The 16,757-nt window shown below is 42.3% G+C and overlaps 1 protein-coding gene and 1 long non-coding RNA gene across 10 annotated transcripts in view; both read left to right on the top strand.

Annotated features, from left to right (window-relative positions):
* The window catches only part of PCGF5 (polycomb group ring finger 5), a 115,970-nt gene that overhangs the window by 38,767 nt on the left and 60,446 nt on the right, over positions 1-16,757 (top strand). For 6 of the 9 annotated variants that reach the window (XM_059055482.2, XM_067025058.1, XM_059055486.2 and 3 more), the window contains exon 2: positions 14,065-14,359. In XM_059055482.2, the coding sequence (XP_058911465.1) occupies positions 14,248-14,359 (112 nt within the window). In that variant the 5' untranslated portion in view covers positions 14,065-14,247. Of the gene's footprint in view, positions 1-11,780; positions 11,959-14,061; positions 14,360-16,757 lie in introns of those variants that run through there. The other 3 variants (XM_059055487.2, XM_059055481.2, XM_067025056.1) reach the window with 2 other exon arrangements.
* LOC136793688 (uncharacterized) lies at positions 2,402-5,587 on the top strand. Its single transcript, XR_010839302.1, has 3 exons — positions 2,402-2,606; positions 4,791-4,963; positions 5,177-5,587. It is a non-coding gene; the product is annotated as an uncharacterized lncRNA (long non-coding RNA).

The following is a 16,757-nucleotide window of genomic DNA, read 5'->3' as shown; positions in this document are numbered from 1 at the left end:
TACTTGTCTATATTTTGATTCTGAATATTATAGATGTTACCATATGTGGTATAGAGTGTTCTTATGTGCAGTTTAAATGGTTTCCAGGGTCAGGGTTTACAAATGCTAGTCGTTCTGATATATTGCTCCAAACATAATGCCAGGCATTGACTGGCATCATCAGCTGTTAATTAGTCTTGATATTTGTCTCTTATAAAACATAAAAGAGATAATCAGTTAAAAGTGAGTGTGGAGCTTCCCTGGTGGCGCAGAGGTTGATAATCCGCCTGCCGATGCAGGGGACACGAGTTCGTGCCCGGAGCGGCTGGGCCCGTGAGCCATGGCCACCGAGCCTGTGCGTCCGGAGCCTGTGCTCCACAACGGGAGAGGCCACAACAGTGAGAGAGGCCCGCATACCACAAAAAAAAAAAAGAAAGTGAGTGTGACTCTAATGTTTGAAGAAATACATTTCTCTAGTACTTAGCCCATGCAGTCTTTAAAATATACCATGCATATGTGTGTGTACATGTGTGTTTGTGTATATACATATCAAGTAATCTCTGTAACTGTTAGGTTATATGTAGCACAAATTAATTCTATGCCAGATATTGTAAATATTAATCTATATCAGATTTCATGTGAACTGATCAAAAAGAATATCTAGAATTAAGTGCAGTATAAATTGATTTTAAAACAACCATATTCTGGCTTGTACACTTGGGAAAATTACATTAATGTGAATGGGGATTCACTATTCCTCCCTTGCTTTTCAGTTCAGTTGACCCCTTTTCTTCTTTGTCTTCCTCAGACCCTAATGTAATCACCCTTCGCTTTCTCTCAGCTCCATTCCTGTACCCCATGTGTCTCCACATGTGTTAGCCTTTTGGTCAGTCCGTTCATCTGTTTGTCCATCATGGCTGTCTGCAAATCAGTGCTACTAGAAATATGGTAACCAATTCAAATGGATTCTCAGTGCTGGGTTTTTTGTTTCTTTGTTTGTTTGTTTTTAAATCCTTCTGTATGTGCCTGGACAAATTCCCTCTCATTTCCTGTAGCCATGATCCTAAATTTGATCGGTGTCCTTAAATTCCTTAACCCAGTGGTAGCTGAGTTGTAGGCCCTTCTGGTGGAAACATCCCTGGAGAGAACCCCCCTCCCCTGCAGCGTGCGGCTCTGGTGCTGCTGCTCCAGTCTCTGCTGCTGTCGCCATGTGGCCGTCTTCTCTCTGCGCATCTGTGTCTTCACATGATGTTCTCCCTGTTTGTCTGTCTCCTATTCTTATAAGGACGCTAGTCCTCTTAAAGTAAGAGCCCAACTGCTCTAGTATGAGCTCATTGTAACTTATACCTTCAAAGACCTTTTCTCCAAATAAAGTCACATTCACAGGTTCCAGGGGGTAAGACTTTTAGGTATATCTTTTGGGGCACACAATTCAACCCATAACAGGCATTTAGAAGACATCTGTGCAGATGTTTAACATGTAGTATTTAACCTTTAATGTGGCAATTAAAATAATGCCGTTAATGAATAAAGTACAAAAGTATGAAATGTTCACATTGTTGTTGAGTATGGGTATTATAAATGTCAACTTTTAACAGTTACATTCTATTTATTTATTCAGGTTTATTAATGGCTAATGTTTATTGTTGGATGCTTCTAAAGTGAATTAACTTATATGACATAAAGGCTTCATACAAGCATTCGTGCCAATGCTAATAAATTCAGTTTCTAACTACAGAAATTCTTTCCTTTTCTAGTAGAAATGAGTACTTCACCTAAAACTTCAGGTTTCATTGGTAACGAGGGTTAAATTGTTCAGGAAATACTGTAAAGGAAATGGTGGTCTACTAATTTATAATCATCAAATTCCAGTTAACTTCCCTGTCAGTATTTGTGATAAGTATCATCCTTCTCTAATTGTAGGAAGTGAAATATCATTGTAAGTTGTTCAAATCAAGAACAATTCTTGACAAAACTTACCTTTTAAAAGCATAAATGAATACATGTAATTACCTCTCTTCCTTGGACTTTTCTGCAGTGTTCTTAATTTCGTAAATTAAAAATGCCAGCATTTACATGATCTAATGTCAAAGCCTCCTCTTTTGTAATTCAACAATATAGTAGTGAATGGTCCTCAGTCTTGATGACTTGAGTGAAAAGTACTTTGGAACTCTTTTCCCCTGTTCACAGATCCTTCTTGATTTACATGTAACAGTCATCCAAAAAGCTAGAAGGGGCGAATATCATTAGTACTTGGGCTGTGTCAATTTCTTTGTTTTAGCATCTGTAGAAATCGAAGCATCCCTCCTTGTCCCTAGGCTATGAGGCCAGAACTAGTTCCCAGAGACTCAGTAGTCTTATTTCAAATGTGCTCTCTCTTGTTGCAGCTGTTGTCCTTCAAAGGGCAAAGGAGATGGGAAGGTAAACGCTCACCTCCCTGTCCTTCAGGGCTTCTTCTGAGACCAGGGTCCAGGCTGCAGTGAGGCTTGAAGATGACACGTACACACACTCCAGCATGGCTTCCCCAGGTCAGGCCAGCTTGCAGCACTGTTCATCAGTATGTAAGCAGAAAGCTTACCCCCTCGAAGCCCTGTGTTTTCTCTCCGATCTGCACTCTAGAATCCCAGGTAGAATGGGGGAAGTACTTCTTTAAATGCCACTAGGATGATTTGGTGTTTTGAAGTCAGAGGTGGGAGACTAAGCCTGCTCTTTGGCAAACAGGAGAGAATGTTTTTGTTTAATATTCCTTTTCCTTTTGTTGGTAAACTTTCTGCATCGTGACTTAGGAGAAATATCAGATTATGCAAACCTTTACAAAGAGGAATGAAAGATTGTTTCTAACTCTCCTAGCTGTTTGATGATGCTGATAGTGATGAGCTTGACCCCCTTCTCATGGTTAAGCCACTATATCCTACTCATTGCCTGGAGAATAGAAATCTTAAAGTTAGTTTAAAATGTTGCACTAAAAACATTTTGGTTTGAGACTGTCGTCAGAAGCTTATTACCACTACAGAAGTTTTCAACCCTGGGATATAGGGAAGTTTTTAATTGCTGTCATCTATGCATGTTCACAGAGATATTCTCTAGGTCAGGAGCTGGCAAAATACAGCCCAAGGGCCAAATCTTGCTCACTGCCTGTTTCTTAAATAAAGTTTTATTGGAAAATAGCTACATCCATTTGTTTACCTACTGTCTTTGGCAGCCGTTGCCCTGTGTGGTCAGAGTTGCATGGTTGAGACAGATATCATATGGCCCACAAGGCCTAAAATGTTCCCACCTGACTCATTACAGATGCAGTTCGTTCTAGGTAATGCTCCCAAATTGTACAACCATATAATTGAAGATTTTCAAGGCCCATTAGAGATGATGTATCCCAAGTCTAAAGCGGTTTTATAGATGGGCAGATCAGGGCTTGTGAAGTGACTTGCCAAGGGTCTTACTGTTTGCTGGTGATTTCTTTTTCCCTTTTTAAAAAAGGAAGATCTCTTTTCCCAGAACTTTTTAAAAATTATGATAAAATGAACATAACACAAATTTTACCATTTAACCATTTTAAAGGGTACAGTTCTGTGGCATTAAGTACATTCATATTGTTGTACTGCCATCACCACCATCGAGCTCCAGAACTTTTTCATCTTCCCCAACAGAAACTCTGTACCCATTAAACAGTAACTTTTCGTTCCCATTGCTCCCCGCCCCCCCCGGCCCAATCCCCTGGCAACTCCCATTCTATTTTCTGTCTCGATGAGTTTGACTACTCTAAGTACCTCACATAAGTGGAAAAATACGATATTCATCCTTTGTGACTAGCTTATCCATAACTTTTTAATTGAAGAAACTATGCTTTACAGAAACAGGGAAATCCTAGCCTTCTCCCTGACTTGACTCACCACTTGTCTTGGACCAGGGTAAGCTGATCAACTTTTCTTAATATCCGAGACTATACCCGGGTCACTCAGTTGAAGTTTTAAATGTTCATAGAACTCTACACTTCTGTGTACATCCTATTTCTTGATTTCATCTTGATGAGTAGTTTAAGCCGTGATTTTCATATTTTACACACTTACCACTTAGAGAGTAATGTTTTAAAATTCTTGGAGGAGGAGGAAGGGCACCTGGCAGGAAAGTTAGGTGACTAACTGTTACCTCCATGTACATTCTAAAAGCAGATAAATTGTATGAAGGCATTTGTTGTAAGTGTTTGTTTCTCATCAGGCCTTAAATTATGTCCTATGTTTTCATTGTTTTGTCTAGATATGAAATTCTTAAAATTAACTCAGCAAGCATTTGTTAGCTTACTATGTACTAAGTGCATTACTTATAGTATCTCATATAATCCTCATAAAAATTCCTCTGAGATATGTGCTTTTATTATATCCATTTAAGCAGTGAGAAAACTGAGGCAGAAAACAGTTCTTTGCCCTAGAACACAGAGTAGTGCGAGATTGTACCAGAATTTGAACATGGGCAGTTGGCTGCGAAGTCAGAATTCGTTTATTTGCTTATACATTCCTTCATTCAACACATATTTAATGAGAGCCTATTATGTTTTATACTTTTTTTGGCCGCGCCGTGTGGCCTGTGAGATCTTAACTCCGACCAGGGATCGGACCCATGCCCCCTGCAGTGGAAGTGCAGGCCACCAGGGAAGTCTCATATTATGTTCTAGACTTGATTCAAGGGATACAGCAGTAATGATAAAGTCCTGGCCCTCATGGGGTTTATGCTCTGTTAACTGTTTTCCATACAGCCATCTTGTATTCTCATTCATCATCTAATCCAAGACGCTTTGTTACTGGTGCTTTTTTCAGCTTCTCTTCAAGAAGGTATCAAAAGAAGGTTTGATAACTGGCAGTTTTCCAGTCATCCGGGAGAACTCCTTTCAACAGACAGAAATGAAGGAACTGTTGAAGACAAATACTGTTGCTCTCTTCTTGAACCATCAGGAAGCTCTGAGACTATTATAGAGCTTGTCATCCTGCAGGTCAAGAATTAAGAATGCCTATCTAATACTATAGCTAATCCCTCCCTCCCCGCCACTCCTTTAATTTAAGCCAGTTTTCTCTTAGCTTTTCTGCAAACCTGGACAAAACTTGTTCGGTATCTTAGTCATTAAGTCTTTGAATAGTTGAAGACAGTGTGAAGGCACTAACTTGCCTTTTGTTTTCAAAAGGTCTTTTTTTGTTTTTGTGTTTAGTCCAAGATGGAAGTGTGAAGCACAAGAGAGAAGATTGTCTTTGGTGGTTTGGCATCCTCCTCTTCTGAAATCTGCTTTCCTTCCTCCTGATGGCTCCCCAGCCAACACAGTGTTACAGTTAATACCCTGCTAAAGTGTTAACTCATAACTAGAGCCTCATGTCCTTCCTGTCTGTTCTCCCTGCCTGTGGACTAAGAATCCTACTAATCCTCATTAGCTGAGAACAGATAGCTCAAGATGGCTCATAAGGTCTTAATTATGACCCTGCCTGGAGAACTTGCATTTTAATGGAAAACATTTTTGCTACCCCTTCATTCAAGGGGAGTGAACAAAGATTTAACATACCACTTCTACAATGTTGAACTAACCCCAATTATTAAGTATTTTTGTGGAACTAGTTTTCTTTGTACAACTTTGGACTGCTCAGTGAATTATTTAGGTTTCCCCATCTTTTTTATAAAAATCGAGTGTGATGAGTATTGAGCTCAGAGGAAGGAGTGCTTTCTGACCATTGCATGCCTTACTTTATGCTGTGTCCTGGTTCCGCTGCCCTGCCAGGAGTGTCTCACTCATTCTACAAACATTCTTGGGTATATCTTACTATCAGGGCCTCTGTTGGGTGGGACAGGATTACTAGGTACTATTCGACGGCTGGTGGTCCACAGAATTCCTACTTATACTTTACATTTTCGCAGTCCTTTATCATTTACAACTTACAAAACCGTTCTCACTTATCTCATGTAATCTTATATATGCTCATTATAACAATGCACAAGTATAAAAGAAAATCTTTACTGTAGGCCAGTGATTAAGGTAATATCAATCTCAATTTTCATAGGAAGAAAATGAAGCCAAGGGAAGTTAAGGGACTCGCTCTTACTAAAAACGAGGTTCTCTTGACTCTGGGTACCGTGTCCTTTCTTCTAAACCACAACTACCTGTAAAGTTAGGACTTTTTCAATTCATGTGCCTGCTTTTCTCTGATATTTGAATGTTGATGTCACTAAATTTCTATATTGCATTTGCCCCAATTGAATTTCGTATCTTTTTTTTTTGATAGAACATTTTTTTCCTAATTTTTCTATAGTCACTTCTAACTTAGAATCATCTACATTCAGATTTGATGGAATATTCTAAGTTTCTGCATTTAAGTCATTTGTGCATTTATGATCTTCAGGGATTTATTCTGACCTCTCAAAATAACAGTTGTGGTTCTGTACTGATGTTTTAAACTATGGTAGCCCTGATGGAGTAAATCCAGTGTTTCCTTCTCGTGTGTGCCTATTTTAGCTCCATTCTCTGTTCTTCCAGTATAAGTGGAACTTGCTCCGGCCAACTGTTGACATCACAGTGAGGAAAATACAGCTAGTTTTTTCTGCCTCTCAAGGGAGAGAAGAAAATTTGGTTGGTTTGTCCCTTTAGCGTAATGTATCTAAAGCACTTTAAAATATTTATTAAGCTAGTTGCACAGTCTTTAGCAGGCTAATCTTGTCTCTATTCCTAATGCTATTTATCTGTTCTCACTTTTAGTATATTGACTAACTTCTCATTTTTTCTCTGGCTTTCTCATTTATTTTTCATATCCATAGCTTTTTGGTATTTTGCCTGCTGTCTTTGTAACTGGCAGAATCTTAAGCATGCAGGGCTAGTTTCTTGACCACCCATAGTACTTCTTTCAACTGGAGTTTTTGTCATTTGATTCTCTTTCATTTGACACTTTTTAAATAAATTTGGTGTACTGCTCCATAATTGTTTCTTGTGGATAAGTCTCTACTCCCTGGTGTGATTTTAATTAGTAGTCCTGGAGGGCAGGGATTAACGTATCCTTTGTAAGGATCCCTCCAAGAAGAAATCCCCCCCAAAATACACAGAATGTCTTAGAGTGTGTGCAGTTATTCAGTTTTTCAGTCAATATTTATTTGAATGATTACTGTTTGCCATCCACTCTGCCAGGCATGCACAGTCAAGTGATGGATTCACTGGGCTTATGTGCTAGCAGTTGGTTCAGACAAGTTAACCAGGTAATACAAGACAGTGTAATGTGGGACTTGAGAGAATAAGGATGAGTTGCTCCCTCTCCCTCTCCCTCTCCCTCTCCCTCTCCCTCTCCCTCTCCCTCTCCCTCTCCCTCTCCCTCTCCCTCTCCCTCTCCCTCTCCCTCTCCCTCTCCCTCTCCCTCTCCCTCTCCCTCTCCCTCTCCCTCTCCCTCTCCCTCTCCCTCTCCCTCTCCCTCTCCCTCTCCCTCTCCCTCTCCCTCTCCCTCTCCCTCTCCCTCTCCCTCTCCCTCTCCCTCCCCCTCCCCCTCCCCCTCCCCCTCCCCCTCCCCCTCCCCCTCCCCCTCCCCTCCCCCTCCCCCTCCCCTCCCCCTCCCCCTCCCCTCCCCCTCCCCTCCCCCTCCCCTCCCCCTCCCCCTCCCCCTCCCCTCTCTCTATATATAGTGTATGTATATCAAGGAGGCACCTCAGCTACTTTGAGGTTTCTGAGAATGTGGCCTTTGAGATCATCAGATACCCAAGGAATAAATAAGAGGGTGGGGAGGGGATTGGGATGGGATTGGGACAGGATGCTCATTTGAAAGAACAGCCATCTCTAGCGCTAGAGGATAAAAAGGTTCATTATGACTGCAGCATGGAGTTCAATGGAGAGGCTGTAGAAGTGACAGGGATATGGGGTGGGCTTATTAGGTATTTGGGCTTTATCTTAAGAACAAGGGGTTTTTTTAAGTCAGGGAGCAGCATGATCAAATTTTCAGTTAGAAAGGGCCTTCTCTCTGGCTGTGCTGTGGAGAGTGGTTTGGAAGAGAAGAGCTGTAGGGAGACAGTCTAAGAGTTCATTGAAGTAATGGGGGGGTAGAAATGATTTGAACCAGGGTAGGTTAAGTTAAAGGATTCAAGAGACATTTAGCAGAGAGAGTCCTTGAGAATTATTGATTACAAGGTAGGGTTATGTTAAGAGAAAAAAACACATGGTCAAGAGTGATTGGAAGTCCTTCAGTTCTCTGTTCCCTCCCGTTCCTCCATCATTGATTTTAGGCAGTCATAGATTTTGAGCTGTGATATCCATGGCCATAAAATAAATACATTTAGGCCCAGTAGGACACTTTAAATTTTAATATTTTCTAAAATCTCTGTAGGATGACTTTTAGATTACAGAGGGTAGTTTTATGTTAGAGATAGTCTATGTTAAAAGCTTAAACAGCGTACTTAGGTATATAAAAGAATTGACAATCATGGAAAAGTCATTTAATATTTCAGGGAAATGTAAAGACCTTACTCTTTTAAAATGTTATGCTGTTAAACATCTGTTCATCGATGGTGTATTTATTAGGCAAGGAAGGAATGTGAGCTTTTCAGTACAGAATTACCCATCCGTGGCCCAGCCTTAACTGAAATAAAACTCTAGACATAAAGTATAAAGTAATGAAAACATTTGTTAGGTACGCAGATAGCTCCAAGTAGTTCCAAGGGTTGTCAAGAGGCAATTGTGGTTTCCTGGAAGAATCTGGATCAATGATCAAATGAAACAAGTTATCACTGTGGGATTTTGCTGCTTTGATGGGAAATCACCACTGGCCAGTTCACTGCTGAGTACTCTGTAGTCGCTGTTTCCCTCCCACCTTTCATTTATTCTTCCCTCCCTTTGTTCCTTTATTTCCTTGTAAGTTAATCTTTTTCTTACCTAACCCCCCCTCTTAACTTCTTGGGTTTGAGAAGTTCTCTTAAGACGTGTAAATAATATGGAACTGGTACCTTTGTTTTGGTCTTGGCTTTACCAAAATGAGCTCTGTGATTATGAATTTGCCACTTCTCAGGATCTTGGTTTCTACATCTGTAAAATGAGACAGCTCAAGTAGATTAGTGATAAGGGGACTCTCAGCTATGATCTTTTATCTGCCTTTTCTCTTTCCTGGTCCTGTATATCTAGTTGCTCCCAGGCCTTTGTTTACTTGAGGGTCCCACTGGTTTTTGAGATTTGTTATCAAAGCCACCCCCTCATACTGAGGCTTCTATGGTTTGTTCCAGTCTCCACAGTCAGAACCAAGGGACTAAGGGGTGAGTTACTGGAAAGTGGAAAGCAGTCGCAAGGGAGAAGATGGCACACAGCAGCTAAAAGTCCTATGTTTAAATCCTCAGAATTTACACGAGTCAGTAAACTTGCCCCTTCTTAACATTCCCTCTCGCCATTTTTTGTGTTGTTTTTTTAACCAGACACATATTTGAGGTTTTGTTTTTTCTTTTTTGTGTGTGCATTTTTTTTCTTGGAATGGGCAAGGTGAGGTGGTAGCTGAAGAGGGGAAAGGAGAAACTACTGGACACTTTACTCAAACCATGCTGCCTCGGGACACGAAGCACAGATTTTCTTACAAAGGCTGTCATTCTCTGCCCGCTTCCAAGTCCACCATTTGCAGTTTCATTATGGCAACCCCACCTCCATGTCTATCTTCAGGTACTGCTCTGTAGCATATTTGTGACCCCTCCCTCCATTACTATAATGTAAGTCCTCCTAATATCCATCTCAAGCTCATCTCCTCAGGGAATAATGATTAACCCCACTTAGTGTTGATCACCAATAACACTTAAGCCCCCTGGACTTCATTAAGTGTTATTCTTTAAAAATACATTTAAAATAGCTTCAGGTGCAAATTAGGAAAATAAGTCATAATGTATATGTTGTAGTTTATACAGTGATGTCTTCCATTACATATTTTATTTTTTTTAATATTGTATTTGTTTATTTGGTTGTGCCGGGTCTTAGATGCGGCTGGTGGGTTTCTTAGTTGCAGTATGCATGTGGGATCTAGTTCCCTGACCAGGGATCGAACCCAGGCCCCCTGCATTGGGATTGCACAGTCTTAACCACTGCGCCACCAGGGAAGTCCCTCATTACATTTTTTTTTTTTTTTTTCGCGGTACGCGGGCCTCTCATGGCCTCTCCCGTTGCGGAGCACAGGCTCTGGGCGCGCAGTCTCAACGGCCATGGCTCACGGGCCTAGCCGCTCCGAGGCATATGGGATCTTCCCTGACCGGGGCACGAACCCGTGTCCCCTCCATCGGCAGGCGGACTCTCAACCACTGCGCCACCAGGGAAGCCCCCCCATTACATATTTTAAATATACTATAAATAGGGTGACTTTTCACATATTGATATGTTTAGTTAGTTTCCAAGATGAAAGATCTGGAGAGGAATCCTGCAACTATGAAGTCATTTTATCGGACTTGTTTTCTTTGCTCGTCGTGATTGCCGGGACTTGCTGAAGTTGATCCCAGCTTGGAAATTGGCATGTATACTTTTGCAAAATGGTTCTTATGAGGACTATGAAAATGTGGTCATTGAAAACTGTTTCAGAAAATGTATTGCTCCTGCTATGATGTTAAAAATGGTAATTTTTAAAGGTTATGTCCACTCTACCTAAGTTTAATTATAAATTGGATGTTTTTTAAAGCTGTCTTGTCTCCTTCTTGGTGTATTTTAAATTTGAAATGGATCTTTGAACACTTGCACCCTGCTAGACCAGTGGTCACTGGGTTCCTTGGTTTGCCACTAGAGCCATCTCCACTCTGGTAGTAAGTAAGGTGACTCATGTCGTTTGGAGGTAAGGCAAATACTAATTTCCCCCCATCCCTTCTCCGTTACTGTCAGCTCCCTAGCCATCACTGCCCTCACTTCTCCAGAGGCAAAGATGATGTAATTGCAGCACCTTTTCCTCTTTCTAACACACAAGATTGAAAGTTGCCCTTGGGAGATACCCTTTGGGATGTTCTTTTGAACTTTTGTTTACTGGTGGACACCACGCTGATTGGCCTGCTATTTTAGGATTACTGGATTGCAGTCTTCTAAGCAACAAAGAACCAAGTCTAATTTATGTTCAGCAAAATACTGGTTATGGTAGAAATTTGTAAGTTTGTGGAATGCAGTATATTAGGATTGAATGACTTTGAGGAATCCTTTAATGTATGCTTTTGAATAATTTTTTTGCCCTTGTAGTTCTTAAAGTCCACTAGAAAGAGAACTGGGGTTGGTTGGTTGGTTGGTTTTGAACCTTGCAAGCAGTAAGAACTCTTCACCTTTCCACGAACACCCCCCACCCCCGTCGTTCTCCCTTGCTTCCAGTTGTCATTGATCCTGATCTCCAGACCCCCCGCCCACTCACCTCCCAGTAACAAGTTCCTTAGTGGTTCTTAAATAGGGTGTAAATCAAGAGGTCTTCGTCCCTACCGCGGCCCACGTGGGGCTAGTTTGGGGAAGACGCAGCTGAGTAGACAGTTTCGCAGGGTGAGTCATTCTCAGCACCGACCATCGCTTGTAAACCCGCCAGGGAAAATTTGCCAGACATTGTTATGATGAAAACAACTGGGAGGGGTCGGTGGTGAGGAGAAGAAGAACTGAGATAAAATTTGGTCAAATCTACCGTCGGCCTGGAACCCGGGCGGCGGCGCGGCCGGGGCGGCCGGGGTACCTGCGAGGAGCTCGGGCGGGCGGGCGTGGCCTGCGGGCGTGGCGGCGGGGGGCGTGGCGGGGGCGTGGCCGGCGGCGGCGCCGGCGGTTGGAAGGGGGTGGAGTTGCCCTTGGAGGCGGCACCGGCCCTGGGCCCGAGGCCCGCCGCGCCCTATCGGGCCCGAGTCGAGTGGCCCCGCGGAGCCGGCGCGCTCCCGCCTGCAGGGGGAGGGCGGACGGGGCGCGGGGACCGGCCAGGCCGCGGCAGGCGCTGTTTCTCTTTCACTTTCCTTCCCTCTGAGGCCGGCGCGCTGGTGGCGAGGAGTGGCGGTGGCGGCAGCCGCGGGGTAGGTACCCAGCTGGCTGGAGAGCGGCCGAAGGGCCGGAACTCGGCCGCCCCTGCGCTCCCCGCCCAAGTTTGCGCCGGGAGCCAGAGCGGCACCTCCAAGCACCTGCCGCGGCAGGCCCCGCCTGGAGCCGGGAGAGCTCTTCGGGGGCGGGGACGGGGGTGGCCTGCCGGGGTCTGGGGGCTTCGAGGTCGCGCCTTGCGCTCGGGGGCGGAGAAGGCGGCGGGGGCACGGCCCTGGGAGAGGCGGCGCGTCCTCCCAGGCGCAGCCCCGGCCCGGCCCGAGCGGCGCGTCCGCCGGGCCCTGGCCCGCGCACCTGCCAGCCGGGCGGGGAGGCTTGTGCTGGGACCGCCTAGGGCAGCTCTGCTGGGTCCTGCCGGAGGACGAGGAAAAGTTCCCTCCTGCCCCCGCCCCGTCACTGCAAGTACTTGCTTCCTTTAACCTTCTTGGTGACAGGGCTGCATGGCTTAAGATCATAATACCACCCCGGGTCGGGACTGTGCATGTCCCCTTTCAGAGGACTTTGTCTGACTTTGGAGCTTCGTAACAAACCTGTGAGAAAGGCAGGGCCGTTAATCCCAGTATATAGAGGAGGAGGCCGAGATCCAAGCACGGATAATTGCCTTGCTGCAGGTCATACAGGGGCTCAGAACCAGAACCCAGACCCCCTATCTGATAATTACGCTCTCTTTCTGTTACACCCTCTACACGATTTCCTGAGCGGATAGGATGATTACTTGCAGAACGTATTCCGTGCATATTCTCAGTAGCGATGTGTCTGTCGGTGGAAGATGGAACGATGCCTTTTACCTCTCCGGTTGCTTTATACTTAACCTATGAGTTAATAGCCGAGATAGAAAAGTTTTTGTTTATAGAATTAACTTGGGAAGTCCACACCGTTTTTTCATGTTGTGTCCTCTAAGAGGACACGTTTGTTGTAAGAAACCTTTAAAACTTTTTAAAGTAACCATATGCACAAGCCATGCTAGACGTTTCTGGAAAAAAAAAGTTAAAAGTTAAAAAAAAATTAATGACATTCAGTTTTTACAGTGTGCTAGCTATATGTATGTTGTCTCATTTAATCGTCACAACTGTAGGAGGCTGGCATTCTTGTTTTCATTTTACAGTTTAAAAAACCGTAAGACTTAGAGACGATAAGTAACATTGCCCAGGTTATACACTTACTAAATGTGACTGGTGTCTGTTTAAGATTTTGCAGTCTAATAGAGGAGATTAAGAATGAATGTAAGTGTAAATAAAAATAGAAGGAAAAGGTAAGAGGAGACAAATGAGGGTTAAAAAAAAAAACCGGGGAAATTACACTGAGGACAGCTTTGGAAAAGGGTTTGAAGAATAGGTAGGCTCTAGATAGGGGAGCAGAAGAGCTCTTTGGATGGAGGGCAGAGGACCTGCAGAATGGACTATGGAAAGAGCCATCCTTTTAGTTTTCCTGAGCTTTGAATGGTATGTTAAGGTCAGCCTGTGGAGGGTCTTATACGACAAGCTGAGAAATTTAAAGGTTTCTCTGTTACAGAGTAAAGAGGAGACACTGACATTCTTTGAGAAGAGGATCCAAATGTCATAGAATAAAATAAACTTGGTAGAACATAAGTTGGGCTGAAGGTGGAGAGGTAATATTTGAGTAGGATGGCTGTGGATGGAATGGAAAAGGACATTCATTTGATTTGATTACCGACTAGGTGTGGAGTACAGAATGGAAATAGGGAGCATTTTGATAGGGAGGATAATGACTTCAATTTTGAATCTTTAAGCTTGTGTTGGCAGTAACTCCTAATAGAGCAGTCAAGCAGATAGTTAAAATGCATTACTCAAGAGGTAAAGATATCAAAACCGGAGTTAATAGCCTCAGGTGTCATTTGTATAGAGGTTATAGTTGAGGCCTCAGGATTGGATGAATTTGTCATTCATTATTCTGACTTAATCATAGTAGGTTTACAAATTAATGTTACAGTGAGGGAAATGTTCTATTCACCTGTTCACCCAGTTTGGAACATGTAATACTTGCTGCTAATACATTGGTGTTAATACAGTGTGAGGAATTTGACACCTTTTTCTCTCGTCTTTTTAAAATTACTGTGGAAGAAGATATGGGAAAGCAGAACCACCAAAAGGAGTGATGACCAGCGATCTCATGAGAAGTCTGGATGTTAGTTCTCATGCCTCAGGACATCCAGTTGGGAACTCCACACCAGCTCCTGGGATCAGACTTTCATCCACTTAATACCCCTGTTTACCTGAACTACTAGAGCCAGTCCTAGCTAACCACGAATGGCTACCCAGAGGAAACACTTGGTGAAAGATTTCAATCCTTACATCACTTGCTATATCTGTAAAGGGTATCTGATCAAGCCAACTACAGTGACGGAATGCCTCCATACCTGTAAGTATTCTTTACTATGTCATCTACCTATCAGAAGTTTTGGGTTACACTTCTTCTTTTAAAACTACCACATTTGGGTTTTTTTTTTTCCTTAGATTTTAACTTTTAAAACAATGAGTATTCTAAGAATTAACTTTGAATTTATTTTCAGAATTAAATTTCTCAGTGGGATACCAGTGGTATGAATTTTTTCTTGTTTCTTTTTTAAATTGTTATAGTTGACTTTTATCTGATTTTAAAATGTTCTGAAAATCATAAGCAGTTATTGGTTATAGTTTTGTTTTTACGTGAACTATTTTTGAGGTTTTCGCTTTTTAAAAATTTTACTGAAAGAATTAATATGCTCAGAGATTTTTTTAGGATATGCATACTTTAATTCATTGTGGGTTTTTAAAAATCACTTTATTGAGGTATGGTTGACTAAAAAAGCTGTACGTGTTTAATGTGTATAACTTGATGAGTTTAGAGATAAGTATTTACGCATGAAACCATCACCAGATCAATGCCATAAACCTTATCCATCACCTCCAAAAGTTTTCTCTCACCCTCTTGTTTATTATTATTATTATTATTATTATTATTATTATTATTATTGTGATAAGAACACAACGTAAAATCTACCCTCCTAGCAAATTTTTAAGTGTACAACACAGTATTGTTAACCGTGGGCACTATGCTGTACAGTAGATCTCTAGGACTTATTCATCTTGTATAACTGAAACTGTACCCTTTGACCAATAACCAACAGCCTCAGCATCCCCTGGGAACTTGTTAGAAATGCAGATCATCAGAACTCCCCCCAGAATTACGGAAGCGCTCTGGGAGTAGGCCCAGGCATCTGTGTTTAACAATCCCTCCAGGTGATTCTGAAGCATACACAAGTTTGAGAATCACTGTTCTAACGAATGATCATATCTGTGGAACTCCTGACAAGTTTCTTTTTCACCTGTCCTATCAGTAGAGAAAGAGACATTTTTATAGCCACTTAGGCCAGGATTTCACCTATTTTTTGTGTTTTTGCCAATATGAATTTATTTTCCTATTTCAATGAAGGTAATTCCAGTAAGTTCTAGCTTAATACCTGTTATGTGCCCCAAAGTAGATACTTTATATACTTGATTTCATTTTAACTTTACAGTAACCTTGAAGCAGTTTGGAGGGGATGTGGGGAGACAGAGAGAGTATAGAGATTATCTTCACTTGTGGGTGTGGAAGCTTAAGAGCTAAGTCACTTGCCCAGTCTCGCAGCTTATGAGTAGTAGACCTGTATTCAGCTCCAAAGCCCATGCTCTTTCTAAGATAACCTGGGATATTTTTTTAATCCCCCCTTCAGCTATTCTCCCTCTGCTTAACTTACATACTATTATACCAGTAGTTTTAAACAGGGTTGCAAAAAAAAGAATCACCTGTTAGTTGTTAAAATGGCAGATTTTATAAATATGTTACCACCAAAAAAAAAGTCACCTAGGAAGCTGTTTAAACATAAACTTTTTCACAGCTCCACCTGGAGAGATTGGTGGGTGTTGTGATGAGGTCTGGACAGGTGTATTTCAGAAAACCTCTCCAAGTGATGTTGATGTATACTTTTTGGAGGTGTTATTGGGCCCATGCTGTTCAATTACCAGTTAACTATGAACTGTCTTGAAATGCTCATTTACTGTTGCACTGTATCATTATCTAACTTGAACAGTTATAAGTTAAACATCATCAAACAGATATTTATTGAATACCTACCGTGTGCCAGGCACCATTCTAGGCACAGAGGATACAGCAGTGAACAAGGTAGTCAAAAATCTCTGCTCTCAAGAAAGGGGAAAACCAACAATAAACATATGCCACATTAGATTGTGTTAATTGCTATGAAGAACACAGAAGGATTGTAGGTAGGAGAGTTGGGGTTATTTTATATAGTGTGTCAGGGTTGGCCTCTTTGATATGATGACATTTGGACAGAAACCTGAAGGGATTGAACTCTGGGTATATGGGAAGAGCATTCCAGGCAGAGGGAAAAGCAAGTACACGGCCTTGAGGTGGGAATGCCCTTGGCAAGTTTAAGGAACAGCTAATCAGTGAGAAGGCTATTGCTGCAGGTCAGCTGAAAGATTATGGGGCCTTCAGCCAGGGTAATGAGGTGTGAGATGGAGGCAGGGAAGAATGATTGACTATGGATGTATTTTGGAGGAAGAACCAGTAGGATGTGGCTACTCTAGAGTGGGGACTTTGTCTTATACTTTCCTGTTTCCCACTACACGAAGCATGGCACCTGAACATGGTACACAGTCTGTTTTGTTTTGCTTCTTCTGACATTAGTGCATTGTTTTTATATTTGGATTTCTCCAGCATAACCTGCCAGTTCTGTTTGGCAGATGAGAAGAAAGCACAAATTCTCCAGTTTTTA

Source organism: Kogia breviceps, chromosome 2 (genome assembly GCF_026419965.1).
Source record: "Kogia breviceps isolate mKogBre1 chromosome 2, mKogBre1 haplotype 1, whole genome shotgun sequence".
NCBI lineage: Eukaryota > Metazoa > Chordata > Mammalia > Artiodactyla > Physeteridae > Kogia > Kogia breviceps.
The sequence above is the reverse complement of the archived record's forward strand: the minus strand, read 5'-3'. Positions and strand labels throughout refer to the sequence as shown.